The sequence below is a fragment of the Onychostruthus taczanowskii genome, unplaced genomic scaffold, assembly GCF_017590055.1.
Source record: "Onychostruthus taczanowskii isolate IOZ18803 unplaced genomic scaffold, ASM1759005v1 scaffold91, whole genome shotgun sequence".
NCBI lineage: Eukaryota > Metazoa > Chordata > Aves > Passeriformes > Passeridae > Onychostruthus > Onychostruthus taczanowskii.
In genome coordinates, this window is record NW_024507105.1 from 2,682,127 (window position 1) to 2,697,566 (window position 15,440).

General features: G+C 39.6%; 3 protein-coding genes across 3 annotated transcripts; all 3 read left to right on the forward strand.

Annotated features, from left to right (window-relative positions):
• Positions 1-203: 203 nt before the first annotated feature.
• On the forward strand, positions 204-1,163 carry LOC121347557 (olfactory receptor 6B1-like). The gene has a single exon (XM_041426271.1). The coding sequence runs from the start codon at positions 204-206 to the stop codon at positions 1,161-1,163; it is 960 nt and encodes a 319-aa protein (XP_041282205.1).
• Positions 1,164-5,271: 4,108 nt separating this feature from the next.
• On the forward strand, positions 5,272-6,219 carry LOC121347558 (olfactory receptor 6Y1-like). The gene has a single exon (XM_041426272.1). The coding sequence runs from the start codon at positions 5,272-5,274 to the stop codon at positions 6,217-6,219; it is 948 nt and encodes a 315-aa protein (XP_041282206.1).
• A 6,173-nt stretch (positions 6,220-12,392) lies between these two features.
• LOC121347693 (olfactory receptor 12-like) lies at positions 12,393-13,325 on the forward strand. The gene has a single exon (XM_041426540.1). The coding sequence runs from the start codon at positions 12,396-12,398 to the stop codon at positions 13,323-13,325; it is 930 nt and encodes a 309-aa protein (XP_041282474.1). The 5' UTR covers positions 12,393-12,395.
• The last annotated feature ends 2,115 nt before the right edge of the window (positions 13,326-15,440 follow it).

Consider the following 15,440-nt stretch of genomic DNA (forward strand, 5'->3'; position numbering starts at 1 on the left):
AACAACTCACACCAGAATTTAATGAAACAATCACCTGTGGGTAAACACATTCTAGATGAGCAAAACACAGGAGAAGCAAATTAAATAATAAATGTTTTCCTTTTTCTCTGAGGCCTCTCAGCTTCTCAGGTGAAAAATTCTGAGCAAAGGGGTTTTTTCAGAAAATGTAAAATACCACAACATTCCAGGTCTTCAAGATCATCATGGCACAAGAAAATGATACCCACATCCATGAGTTCATCCTGTTGGGATTCCCTACCACCAGAGAGCTCCAGGCTCTGCTCTTTGTACTTTTCCTCGCCGTGTATTTGCTGACTGTCACCGAGAACATCGTTATCATCACTTTGATCATAACCCACCCCCAGCTCCACAAGCCCATGTACTTTTTCCTGGGCCACCTCGCTTTCCTAGAGGCCTGCTACATCTCAGTCACCGTTCCCAAGCTGCTGCTCACCTTGGTGGTGAAGAACAAGAGCATCTCCTTCGCAAGCTGCATGGCCCAGCTGTACTTCTTCATCGCCCTGGTGTGCACCGAGTGTGTCCTCCTGGCCGCCATGGCCTATGACCGCTACGTGGCCATCTGCACCCCGCTGCACTACGCGCTCACCATGGGCCGCAGGGCCTGCCTGCAGCTGGCCGCGGGCTCCTGGCTGCTTGGCTTCCTCATAGCTGTGCTCAAGATCTTCTTCATCTCCCAGCTCTCCTTCTGTGGGCCTGGGGTCATCAACCATTTCTTCTGCGACATCAGCCCGCTGCTCAACCTCTCGTGCACGCAGCGGCGCCTTGCTGAGATGGTGGATTTCATCTCGGCCTTGTTTACTTTGTTGATCCCTCTCTCTGTCATCATAATTTCTTACACCTGCATCATCAGAACTGTTTTGCTCATTCCCAAGGCCCAGAACAGGACGAAAGCCTTCTCCACCTGTGCTTCTCACCTGGCTGTGGTCGTCATTTTCTTCTCAGCCACCCTCTTCATGTATGCTCGGCCCAGGAGTGTGAACTCCAGGGATCTCAACAAGCTGGTTTCCATCATTTACACCATTGTCACCCCAATGCTGAACCCATGCATCTACTGCCTGAGGAACCAGGAGGTAAAGGACACTTTACTGAAGGTCTTGTGTAGCAGGACTGCTCTCTCCAGAGTTTCTGCCTCTGATCACTAATGTAATGCTTGGGAGATTGTTGATGTGTTCGTAGGCCGCAGGATAAGGGAAGAGATGAATCTGACTCAATTCTTAGAAGGCTGATTTATTATATTATGATATGATATTATATTAAAGAATACTATACTAAAGCTATACTAAAAAAGAATAGTGAAAGGAATACATTAGAAGGCTGGAAAGGAATGAATAATAAAAACTTGTGACAGACCAGAGTCCCAACACAGCTGGACTGGGATTGGTCATTACGTAAAAACAATTCACATGCTGGGATAAACAATTCTCCAAATCACATTCCAAAGTAGAAAACAGGGAGAAGCTGAAGCTTCCCAGCTTCTCAGGAGAAAATATCCTGGTGAAGGGATTTTTCACAAAAATATCACAGTGACAGGAGATGATCTTCCAACTGAATGTGTCTAAATCCTATGAAAGCCTAATAAGATTTCTACTTTGACAGAAATAGTTATTGGGCTCTCTTTCAACATCAGTGCTTAACAATTTCTTCTCCTGAGTCAATCTGCATGTTCAGCTAAAGTCTATGAATCTATGTGAATGTAAAAGGTTTTTCTAACTGAACACATAATTCATCTTTCCCGAGGAGTGGAAAAGGCAATAAACATAATTGCCTTCTCAATGCATTTTTTTGGTATGCATCAAAAAAGAATATTGCATTCTGACCTTGATCCAACTTAATATGAAACTAGGATTCAAGAACTTGAGGCACCAAATAAATAGTTATGTTGACTTTCTTCACAGGAATGAGTGAGGAATGCAGTATTTCAGTAATTCAGATAAAAACAGTAATTTTAGATAGCTGTTATAGGAGACCATGAATGACCACTGAAGAATTTAATCTTTATTAACTTCAAATATAACTTTGGGAAGTAGCTCAGATTCAGAAGACAAACATTTACTTTCAGGGAAGAGAGTTAATTTGCAAAGTTTAGTTTCCATTTTAAATGTTAAATGAGCCTCCTGATTTTTAAATGTTATTTTCCTGTGGTCCTTCTATATCACATGAGGATATAAAGGCACTAAGAGAACAATCAGTTGTCTGAACACAAATCTTTCCTAAAGGAACATTCAAAGGAGGGGGTCAGGAAGAACTTTAAGGTAATTTAACACACAGACACAAAAACTTGCACCAGCAGGCCTGATGGTAAATGATCCTGGGCTCTGTTTGTTACCCAGGACTACATCAATATTGCTGTGTCTAGTTTGGCATTTCCCACTAGAAGAAGGACAAAATGGAGATTCCAGCAGAGAGTTACCAAATGACAGAAGGGTGGGAGCACACAGCACACAGAGAGAGACAGATGGGAGCAGTTTTTGAAGTCTGGAAAAGAGAATGTTGAGGAGGTGTTTAGCTGCAGTCTGTCACCACCTGAAGAGTGTTACAGAGGAGATAAAGGCAATTCTTAATTGTGCATGCCTGAAAAGACAAAATCAACAGGAACTTGTTAAAAAAAATTAAATTCAGATAAGATAGAGTGATGAAGCACCACAACACAGTCCCAGAAAGGTAATGAAATCTCTGTCCTTTGAGCTTTGCAAAGCTTGACCTGACAAGTCCCTGAAAAACCTGACCACCCTGAAATATGTTTGTGACAGCAGAGTGAGTTAAAATATTCTGGAAGTAAAGTTCTGTCCTTCCAACCCAAGGTTTTGTATGATTCTTTGATCTGAATGTCTAATGGAAAAGGTTGTGATATCTCAAACTGCAACAGAAATTGATGTTTAGGGAAGTGAATCTGGTACCCACTGAGCAGATTTCAACATTGAGCAATGTGTTCAGTCCTGTCCAGGGAATGGATGCTCTGCAGATGATCCATGTCATGCTTCCTGGGGAGCCAAGAGCTGGATGCAGTACTCCAGATGTGAATATATTTATAATTTCACTTCCCTTTTAGAGCATAACTCTGCCCATGTCTCTGTTACATCAGCTGTGCCTTGGTCTAGCTGAGAGATGAGAATGTCAGAGGTACTAAAATCTCTCAGGGAAGCTGTTTAAGCACTGCTCTGACCTCACATCCAATGGCCTAAATAGCAGCTACTGAGGTGCAAATCATTGGTTTTGTCCCTTTTTATAGCTTTTCACTGTCAGACCACAGCACAGCCTCCAATATCCCATACAGAAAAAACCCAGTAACTTCTTTTCATGGTGCATGTACCCTGAGTCATATCTTCACCTCTTAGCAGGCCTTGGTAAGCACCTCTCTAGTTTATCCACGTTTTCCTTGAATTGCAGGGATCCCAAAACTGGTCCATGGTAGTTGGACCCTCACCAGCCTGACAGAAATGAGGTAAGAACTAACACTACTCTCCCTTCTCCATGCACTGACATTATTTCAAATAATTTTGTCTTCTTCATGAGATGCCTTTACATTCCTGAGCATGCGCATGTGGCTTTGGCCACAAGTTAGAATTCAACAGCATACCATAAGGTATGTCAAATGTCACTAGATTCTTACATATTTGCAAAATAAATCAAACTATGCCCCAACAGCCAAATAACTTCTGTAATTCCAGCTCTCCTAGATGCTAAATTCCCATTATTCTCACTGTATGAATGTAATTTTAGTCATCGTTCTGGCTTAAGGAAGATACCTGATTCACATGAGATTTTACAAACTGACTCAGAGACTGCTCCCCCCTGGCAGCATGGAGGAGCCACATCAGGTTTTGTACTTTCTGTGCTACAAAATCCTGCAGCAGCTCTTCAGCTCTGTTTGGGAGGCAGCTGACCTCCTCAGGTGACAGATCAGTGTTGTCTCTGATCCTCCTTTTGCTCTATATTATAATGTATATATTATAAACTATGTTATAAAATTCAGAAAATGCATAGCTTGGCTATTTGTGTCTCTGAAGATTGTACACATAACTCCAGTGTGGGTACAACTGCACTTATTCAAAATCACTCACTCCAAAGGCCATTACGAGTTATGGTTACTGATTTACATTAGGGCACTAAAATATTTTTTGAGAATACCTTTTGGTAAAAGACTGCCATATCCTCTGCCTCAGGGTATGTTTTTACTTTCTTCTGCCCTATAAAAATCAATAGACACTAGCTGATATTATTTCACTGTTCAGTGTCTCACAAAAAATCTTCAGAGTTTCTTCTACTCTGCATGGAATCACAGAGGAAACAATAACATCCCTCCTCTTTCTGTGATTGCTTCCACTGGGAGGCTAGCTACAATTTCTGAATCAGACCTCATGAGACACCACAGGTAAATAAACTGTTGATTTCTCTGTGCTGGTATAAATCACAGCACTGACACATCAGTCCACACTTCAGCTGTACCCCACTGATCACATTCTCCAGGACCAGCCAAGGCAGTGGATTCCCACTACAGAAGGTTGAGAACAGTTTTGTTTTTAACAGCACAGGCTGAGCCATTCTTACTTTTGAAGGATTAATCTGAGTTAGCTGCAAACAAACCAGACCCAGAATTAGAATTTGCCTGCACTTGTGCTGTGTCTGAGATGCTCTGTGTAGATGTAAGATTTGTGTAGATGTAAGATTTGTGTAGATGTAAGATTTGTGTAGATGTAAGTGTGCTCAGAGCCAGATACAGAAACCTCTAGTGGGCACCTTCAGATGTGTTTGGAGAGTGTATTTAATTATCAAAATGAATATATCCTTGTGGTACTTCACATTTCTCTTAGAGTTCATGGAATATATATGATATAACTTTAGAAATGTTTAGATGGAGAAACTAAAGCATTGGAAATGTGAATGTCTGTCTTTAAGCTCATAACCTGTCACTTCTTTATACTGGATGGATAATATATTAGCATCAGTCATTATTTGTCTAAGGTGAGATGTGTAATGTATATTTATCTCCATGAAATGTAAACTTGTAATGTATATTTATCTCCATTAAATGTAAATTTAAAAGCATGCTTTAATTTTTAAAATGAAAAATTCTGAATTGAGTAGATAAATTCACAAAGTTAATTTCTAAAAACCCAGCAAAAATATGTCTGAGCTTTTACAGAGTCTTTAAGTGGTGGTGTAACTTATGGCTATGAATCTAAGCCTGGTGGTTAGGTGTCATTGTATTAATTTATTGCAGGTGGATAAGGTTCATCTTTCTTCTACAGAATGGGTGGGAGGAATGAAACCAAAGTCATGTATTTCATTCTCCTGGGTTTTCCCACAACTGGTGAACTGCAGCTGCTTCTCTTCTCTGCTTTACTTCTGGCTTATTTATTAACTGTGTTGGAAAACTTCCTTGTCATTCTCATCATCCAAAATAACCACAGCCTGCAAAAACCCATGTATTTCTTCCTAGGGAACCTGTCTTTCTTAGAGATCTGGTATGTTTCTGTCATTGAGCCAAAGATGATCATAGATGTCCTGTCTCATGACAAAAGGATCTCCTTGCAGGGCTGCATGGCACAGCTGCATTTCTTTGTGACTTTTGTTTGCACTGAGTATGTTCTGCTGGCTGTCATGGCCTACGACCGCGTTGTGGCCATCTGCAAACCCCTCAGGTATCCCCTCATCATGAGCCACAGGCTCTGTGCTCAGCTGGTGGCTGCCTGTTGGATGTGTGGTTTGATCACCTCTTCCATCAAGCTGAGCTTTATAGCCCAGCTCTCATTCTGTGATGTGGACAAAATCAATCATTATTTCTGTGACATTTCCCCCCTCCTGAACATCTCCTGCAGCGATTCCTCTCTGGCCGAGCTAGTGGACTTCACCTTGGCTCTGCTGGTCATCATGCTGCCTCTGTGCACTGTGGTGGCCTCCTATATCTACATCCTGTTCACTGTGTTGAAGATTCCTTCTTCCCAGGGGAGGCAAAAGGCCTTTTCCACCTGCAGCTCCCACCTGACCGTGGTGATTTTGTTCTACTCCACCACTCTCTTCACCTACGCCCACCCCAAGCTCATGTACACCTACCGTGCTAACAAGCTGGTGTCAGTCCTGTACACTGTGCTTGTGCCACTTCTGAATCCTCTCATATATTGCCTTAGAAACAAAGAAGTCAGGGTTGCCCTGAGGAAGACTTTCACTTGCAGAAGAGACACCAAAGAAATCAAATGAAGAGTCCCAGAGAAGGGGCTCTGCTCATGAAGATCAACGGGCAGCGCTGAGGAGCTGAAGTCAGGAGGTCCAAACCTTAATCCATGCAACCACTACTCATATTTATTGAACTAAACCTTGATATATCTATGCATATACTACGGTTTTGACTTGGGTTTGGGGTTTTTTTGCTTGTTTTCCCCATAAGAATCTATGCTGTCACCCTTTCTTAAAAGTTTCCGGCTGAATGACTGCTCTGTTTTTAAAGATGTTTGGAAATGCTGGAAAACGAACCCAGATTTGTTTGCTCTAGATGGAATAGAGTCCAGAAAACATTGTAAAATGTATGTGACAATCAGCTATCTATGTGTTTATTTAGTCCAAGATTTTGTTATTATCCCTTGAGAGAAATAGGCAGCAGAAAAGGACGGGTAATTGTAACATTCTTAGATTCCTGGTGTAGGATAAAAGGAACCATCCTCTGAAGAAGAAATTGTTTCAAAAATGTCATTAGAGAAGGTATAATGTGAGTATTTACATGGTACAGCTGCATTGTCACTTGGCCTCTGTCTCAGCTCCACAACAGGACCAAGGTACCCTAAATAACCTCATTGCACACCAAATAATGTATTCCATGAAGAAATTCAGACAAAGGATAAATCACTTCAATATTTTCCTCAGGCTGCAGGAGCATTGGAGGCAGCAATATTTCATCAGGAGTAATGATCTCAGACAGGAGTCTGGAAGCACAGCTGGTGAATCTGAGCTAAACATGGATTGGCTGGGAGAAAATCTGATTATCAGTTAGAAATAAAATGGTGCCTCTAAGAAAACTGCTCTGTGTTCAGACTATCACAGTGCTTCAGAGCTTTCAATATTCTGTAGTAAACAAACAAATAAATAAATCTGTCAGCATCTCCATGTGAGCATATTAAATCTGGGTTTGAGTTTATAACTAAGACCATGGTATCTGATATTCTGTGCTCTGTACTAGCAAAATACTGACTTCTGTTTGGCAGATGAAACATTCAGATTGCCAGGGAAGAAACCTGGAAGAATCTTGTCTGTGCATACTGTGCCATGTATTGCCTTGTTTCAAACAAGACCTTTTTGAGGATTTGAGCACAATTAAGGAGAAATGTCAGGAACAGTTTGAAGTTAACCATAGTGGGGAGCTCTCACCAGAAATGCAGGGTGCTGGCTGTAATCCAGGTATTAGCAGAAAATCTGCTATGAGAAAATAGGTAATTAACACAAAATGAATCTACAGTACAATATGAACCATTGGAAAGGAACAAAAAAAAAAAAAAATCAGTAGTTCTTTAGATTTGCATTAAAAATCAAGAGCCACAGATACAGCTAGATATGAATTCTTCTAAAAATACCTGAAGTTTAGACATGTCTATTTAGATACCTAAGCAAACTACCATCAGCTCCTTTACTACTCATGGATATGGATTTTCACCCTAGAAATATGTAATTTATCTATAAGATATGGTTTTATGTTCAGCCATCTGCAAGGAAATGGGGGTCACACCTAAGGGTTCTTTGGAAGGGACATCCCTTTCCCCTTCTTCCTGCAGTTTTTATTGCTGAGCATGATGCCAATGGCCTGGAATGATTCTCTGAGTGTCACAGCTGGAGTCAGCTGTCCCTCACAGCTTCCTGCTCCCTCCCAGCCTGTGCCAGCACTACTCAGCAATAAAAACATTCCTGAGTTCTCAATCTGGTTTTCATCACAAATCCAGAATTTAGTCCCATACAAGCTACAGGGAAGTAATTTAACTCGACCCAAGACAAAATCAGTACAGCATCAGGCTTGCTTCATTCTTACTGCAATGTATTAAAGTACTGATACACCAATAATCACCATCAATTTCTTCTCTTATTTCAGTTTTTCATATATAAAGTGCAAACCACAGCATTTCAGTACTCCTTAGTGAGCTTTTCATTGCAATTCTGCAAGGTGTGAAGTTCCTTTAATGCAGTGATTTGGCTACACACATTGACTGGTTTTAAAGCACTGATCTGAAGTGATTGTTCTGAAATAATGTCAGGAAAATCCTTCAAATACACTGGGAAGAGGATTATCATCCAATTATTATGGGGTTTATGTACACTAATAATAATGTTGTTAGATAACCTGAAACAAATAATTTATAACCTGTTCAACAGGGGTTCCCTAGGGAAGGAGAGAACACAGAAAAGTCATATACAAACACAGACCTTTTGAGAATGCAAGTTCCCTCTTGCATCTAAGCTTATTTCTGGAAGTTTTCCTAACAAACACTTTCACTAAGTCAAGTACCTTTAAAGTACTGTAAATAAGTCACTACCCACAAGTAAACAAGGTAAAACTAAGTCCAATCTCAGCTTTTGAGAAACTTTCCTTCTCTCTTAATCTCACTCTCTCCCTCCAGGAGCTGATAAGAATGTATGCAAATGTTAAGATAATCTGAGTTTAGAAGACATTGATCTGTTGTCAGTCACAAAATTTGGGAAGCCATTATACCAAGAACAGAAACATCTATTTCAAGCAGATTTATTTAAAACCACATGCCAAAACAAAGAAAATTTAATATAGTGCACTGTAACTAAACGTGACACTCCTGTGCTGAGAAGAATGCAAATTTGCTTTTTTAAAAACAGCCACGTCCTAGGGTGTGTGAGATACACGAACAGGAGTGTGAGATGCTTTTTCCCTTCCTGGAGCTGCTGCAGCCCAGAGCAGTGCTCCCTTAGAGGCTCCCTTGGAGGCTGGGCCCTCACCTGAGCCAGACTCTAAGTTTCACAGGTGAGTGCACTGCTGGAGTCAGAGAAGAGAACACAACTGGTGAAAACTTACTTTTGTTCAGAGAAGAGAAGAATTATTGCTTGGGGAGAAGGCAAGGGTGTCTGTTCTATTTTGAGAATCTGGAAGAGGTTTTCCAGTGACTTCTGTGAGCCAGAGGGAAGTTTGAGAACAGGATCCATGTTTACCCCTCAAAGAATTTCCTACCAAGGTCACTGACACAGAAACCAAGAAAGAAAGAAGGAGAAATAAGAGAAACCTGCAACTGTCCCTTCCAATAAACACTTTGCTTGTCTTTCCTGACCAAACTTATGAGCTTTGTAAGAATGTATAAAAAGCATGCATGTCATAATAAAAAGTTTGAAGCCTTCTGAAAATGAAGGGTGTTGCTTTGTGTTGTCTCTGTCTCAACCAAAACAGAAGGAAGCAGATTCTAATGGTTAATGAGGTCTTGATTAGGTCCACAGTGTTTTGTTTAGCAGGAAAAAAAAATCTACAAGGGGCAGGAAGGGTTCTGCATAAGAAGCAGTGAAAAAAGTAGGGGTAGAAGACACACAGAAACAACTTTACACTTTATTTTTGATTTTTTTTATTTTATTCCTTATATTTTTCTTCCCTTACAGGCAAAGAAAAATGGCACAAGGGAAAAATATCTCATTTGAGATTTCAGATGTCTGCTGTGAAGATCCAGGACTCTGGAAACTGAATCCCTGGTGTTTTTTATGTACACTTGTTAGAGTATATATAAGCAACATGCTAAGGAGAATGCTTTTAGAAGCAGCCAGGGGAAAGGCCAGTGATGTTTTGATTACAGGGGACTACTGAAAAATCAGCTGAGTAGAAAAAATGTTCGGTATTTTTTGTCAATGTGTTCAAGAAACCTGAATTCCAAAAAAACCCAAACCTGGCTTTAATAACTGTATTACAAGGTATGTGTATTGGGGTGTGTGAAATCTGAGCTTTGCTTTGTTAAATGTGGTGACAGAACTGGACTAAAAGCTGCTGTTTTCTCTTTTTTTCGTTATATAGAATGTAGTAATCAGGGCTTATGAATACAGTTAGTTCTTCTGGAAATTAAATTCATTAACAGAAAGCCAGTTTTTAATGGATTCGAGACTTTTTGTTTGATCAACTAAGAGGCAGAGACTTTTCAGGTGAATCAAAAATCTTCCTTTCTCACTAGCTAAAAAAGTATCTCCAGCATCTTCATTCTTAGCTGAGGTTTTTTTAGCCTCTTTAAAAAGCTATTTAATTAAGCAGTAGTAATTGTTTTTCCAGCTGAACAATTTTGGATAGGATATAGGATATCCTTCAATGGACAATATGTTTGATTATCAGGAAATTATTTAATAAGTTCACATCTATTACACTTAAATAATTGACACTTACACATAAAACCAGAACAAAGATAAGAATTTAAAAATAAGGTCAATTACACAAGCCAAGACCACAGACCTGCTAAGTGCCTGACCATAATCACACATGATTTTGATGTTTTCTTTTACATTATTGTAGACAAAAGTCTCTCTTTTATTCTTATTCTCTTCTGGCTGGCTTTATTAATTTTTTATCAAAGACAGCTACTTCTAAAGGACTGGTTTTCCCCTGTTTTGAACAGGTAGGGTGAGGCAAGAAGAATCACTCTGTGGATGCATCTGTTTATCTCTTTGACAATATGGGAAGTTTAGGAATTGTGAAAGTTGTAGCCAACAAGTTTGAAAAGGCTTTGTCTGCATACTTGACCTTAACTGCCTAAACCTGAGCTCTCTGCACACAAAAATCCCCAGGAAAATTCACCAAAATATGTGATGAGCAAGGTTATGCAAAGAGAAATTCTTTCTCCAAATTCATTTCCCTTTCCTAAGACTTGTGGCTTAATAAGAACAAAGCATTAAATAGAAGAAATTAAATATATTAAATATCTTCTGAGGGTACCTAGAGGTGAGGTTACATTTCAAGGACCATGGAGGGACAGGTGGAGAAATGTGGTAAAAATTAATTCAATGCTTTTAAAAGATTAAGTACACGCTGGTTAGGAAAAATTATCTAATGGAAATGACAGCAAACCAAACAAAATACCATTTCTGTCACTCAGCTTTTTACATCTACATCCAACTTTTCACAGACACAACAGCTGCACTTCCCTTCAGATCAGTGGAGAAAACCAGAAAATCTTAAATATGATTCATATTTTACAGTATATGAAAATATACTTCTACAGTAAATATTCCAAAGCTGGAGTGTTTATCTCTGGCCACTGAATTTAAAGGCATCCAAACTATGAGTTCTAATGTAGGTGTCAATCCACAGAATATTTTCAAGCCGAGGTGAGAGGACAACTAGCTTACAGAAAATAAATTTTTTTAATAGAACTGAAAAGGAATTACTTGAACCAGCCTGTCAATTAGTCAGTTTTTAACTTATTGTGTGAATTAACATTTGAGTAGAGAAAATTTATTTCAGAAATCTCAACAACATTTAAGGTGGTTTTTCCAAGCACTTTTCTAAAAGAAAAAGCTCAATATCTCACATGAAAAAATGTGGGCTTTTAAAAATAATAGATTTGGGATTTTTTAAAACAATTATCTACATTAATACATTTCTTGGCTTATATATATTTTAAATTCTTTTATATCATCTGAAGAATCATGTTCCCTTGTTCTTTTGATTAGGGGAGAGCAGTCTTTTGTGGGTTAGTTGCAATCTTAGTATACGATTTTTTTCTGTCTATTTAAATCTGAAATAGGTCTTCAGCTGTAGAATGAAATGTCTGTTTCTAGTTGGTAGTAAAGTTTATTAAATTAAAATAGGTTGGATAAGCTGCATGCAGAATGTTTCTTTATACTGAAGAGAATATTGCAGGATTATTAGCTTACAAACTACCCTGTAATAGTTGACAAAAATCTGCAGAGATGATATATCAATAAATTTTATATGTTTTTCCATCTCTCTATACATATTTAATTTGATTAATAATTAAATTATAATAATAGATATATTATATAATCAACATTGTTACATATATAAAATATTACATTATATATAAATTATATTTTACCATAATATATCTATGATTATATTGTTAATGTTTATCATTAAATCAATAATTATAACATATTGATATTTTATATATTATTTTAATTAATGCTATCTGATATTATAATTAATGTAATTTTGAATTATATATAATTTACATTGTATTAATATTTTTAAATAGTTTAAGATTTTATATTATTTATATTATTTTGTATAATTAATACAGATAATTTACAACAAAAATTAATTTTATTAATTTATATTTCTTATGTTTCCTATATCTCATTGTTTGTCTTCTTCTTCTACAATTGTTTCTCCACGCACAATATCTGCAATCCACTGGATCCTAATTTCCTTTTGGAAAGCAAAGATGGAAAACCACACCAGGACAAGTGAGTTCATTTTGGTGGGGTTCACATCCCACCCAGGATCCCAAGTCCTTCTCTCCGTTCTCTTCTCCACAATGTACATTGTCACTGTGGTGGGAAACATCTGCATGATCCTCATCATCAGGATGGAGCCCAGCCTGCACACCCCAATGTACTTTTTTCTGGAGAACCTGTCCACCTTGGACATCTGTTATTCCTCTGTCATCACTCCCAGGGCAGCGCTGGCATTCTTGCTGGGCACAAGGAGCATTTCCTACACTGGCTGTGCTTCACAGATGTTCTTCTTCTCTCTCTTTGGCACAACAGAAGCCTTTTTCCTGGCTGTGATGGCTTATGATCGCTTCACTGCCGTCTGCAAGCCTCTGCTCTATCAGGTCATCATGAGCAGAAGGCTTTGTGTGCTCATGGTGCTGGGCTCTTATCTGTCAGGCTGCATCAACTGCACCATCCAGACAGGCTTCACGTTCAGCCTGTCCTTCTGTGGGCACAGAGAAATAAACCACTTCTTCTGTGAGGTTGCTGCAGTGATGCACACCTCCTGCTCCAACACCCTTGTCAACGAGCTCGTAATGCTGGCTGTGTGTGGACCAATAATCGTGGGCACTGCCCTGGTGGTTTTTATCTCCTATGGTTATATAATCATCACAATCATCCAAATGCCTTCCCCTGAAAGCAGGCACAAGGCCTTCTCCACCTGCTCTTCTCACATGGTGACAATCTGCTTGTTCTTTGGGACAGTGTTCTTCATGTATGCTCAGCCTGGAGCTGCATCCTCACCCAGCAGAAGCAAAACCATCTCCATCTTCTACACTGTGGTTATTCCCATGCTGAACCCTTTCATTTACACCCTCCGAAACAGGGAGGTAAAAGGGTCTCTGAAAAAACAGTTAAAAAGGAAAGGGTTTTTTTAGCACCTTTTCTGAAGTTGAGAATGAGCACAGTGTCCAATTTGTAAAATAAAGGACATCAGGAGCTGAATGTAAAATAAAGGACAGAATGTAAAATAAAGGACATCGGGATCTGCTTCTGCTTTCAAGAGTCTTTCGTGTTTCTAGATGGTCAGTAAAAGCAGGATATATAAACAAATCTATGAGAATCTAGTAACTGTTATTTCAACTAAGCAATTTTTGATAGGATATCCTTCAATGGGCAATATGTTTGATTTCTATGAAATTATTTCATAAGTTTACATCTATTACACTTAAATCATTGATGCATACACATAGAACCAGAATAAAAATAAGAATTTAAAAGTAAGGTCAATTAAGTAAGCCAAGACCACACATCTGTTACATGGCTGACCACAATTCTGACATCTTCTTTTCCATTATTGTGGAAAAAAGTATCTCTTTTTTTCCTATTCTTCTCTGGCTAGCTTTATTCCTTTTCTAGAGCACAAGAAAGTGAGGTTTCCTTTAACCATAATTAGACATTTACAATCCATCTGACCTGTAACTTACAGGCCTCTTACAGCCATTAAAAGATACCAGCATTTTAAAGCTATAATTAACATTATTGGATTGGACAATTTGAAGAGTGTACCAAACATGTGAAATAGGACAGAAAACTCAGATTCTGGCAGCAGAATCTGCTGCCACACCTTAGTGTACTGAACATGTGAAATAGGACAGGAAACAGATTCTGGCAGCAGCTTATTTCTGTACACTGGAACACAGCCAGTTCAGGTGGAGGCATTCTCACTCTGCACATCCACAGCTAAGTCAGATGAGAGTGAAGCACAGAGATGCATCTTCCTGTGCAAATAACTCTTAAATCTCAAATTTCCAAGCTGGCTCCTCCTTGAAAACCCATTTCTTCTTTTCTTAACCACCAGACATGGCACTTTCATAGAGCTGGTGGCCAGAGGGATAAGGAGAGCTGTGGTTGCTCAGTGAAGCAAGGGAGATACCACTCCTGGAAGTGCCCAAAAAGAGACTGGACACGGCACTTGGTGCCATGATTTAGTTCATGATGGTGTTCACTCAAACACAACGATCACAGAGGTCTTTTCCAACCTCTGGTTCTGTGACTGACAGACTGGGGGAAGGATGATGGATGGATGATGGATGGATGGATGGATGATGATGGATGGATGATGGATGGATGATGGATGGATGATGGATGGATGATGGATGGATGATGGATGGATGATGGATGGATGATGGATGGATGATGGATGGATGATGGATGGATGATGGATGGATGGATGGATCGATGGATGGATGGATGGATGAGGGATGGATGAATGGATGGATGGATGGATGATGGATGGATAGATGGGTGGATGGATGATGGATGGATGATGGATGAATGATGGATGGATGGATGATGGACGGACTGATGGATGGAACCACTCCTGGAAGTGCCCAAAAAGAGACTGGACACGGCACTTGGTGCCATGATTTAGCTCACGGTGGTGTTCACTCAAACACAACGATCTCGGAGGCTGCTTCCAACCCTAATGGGTCTGTGACTGAGTGACGGACTGGGGGAAGGATGATGGATGATGGATGGATGGATGATGGATGAATGATGGATGGATGATGGATGGTGGATGATGGATGGATGGATGATGGATGAATGATGGATGGATGATGGATGGTGGATGATGGATGGATGGATGATGGATGAATGATGGATGGATGATGGATGGTGGATGATGGATGGATGGATGATGGATGAATGATGGATGGATGATGGATGGTGGATGATGGATGGATGGATGATGGATGAATGATGGATGGATGATGGATGGATGGATGGATGATGGATTGATGATGGATTGATGGATGATGGACAGATGATGAATGGATGGATGATTGATGGATGGACAGACAGTGCAATAGCTACAGCTGTATGTGCAGACAAGGATAGATGATTAGGTGAAATAAGCCGGATAGGTGGGTAGAAATATCTCTGGCACTTGTCCCTGGTCCAGAAGAGCCACCAATGTGTAGAGATGTTGCCTACAGGCTGTTGTCACCCTCTGTTCCTCACAGGACACAGGTAAAAGGAGCTGACAACAC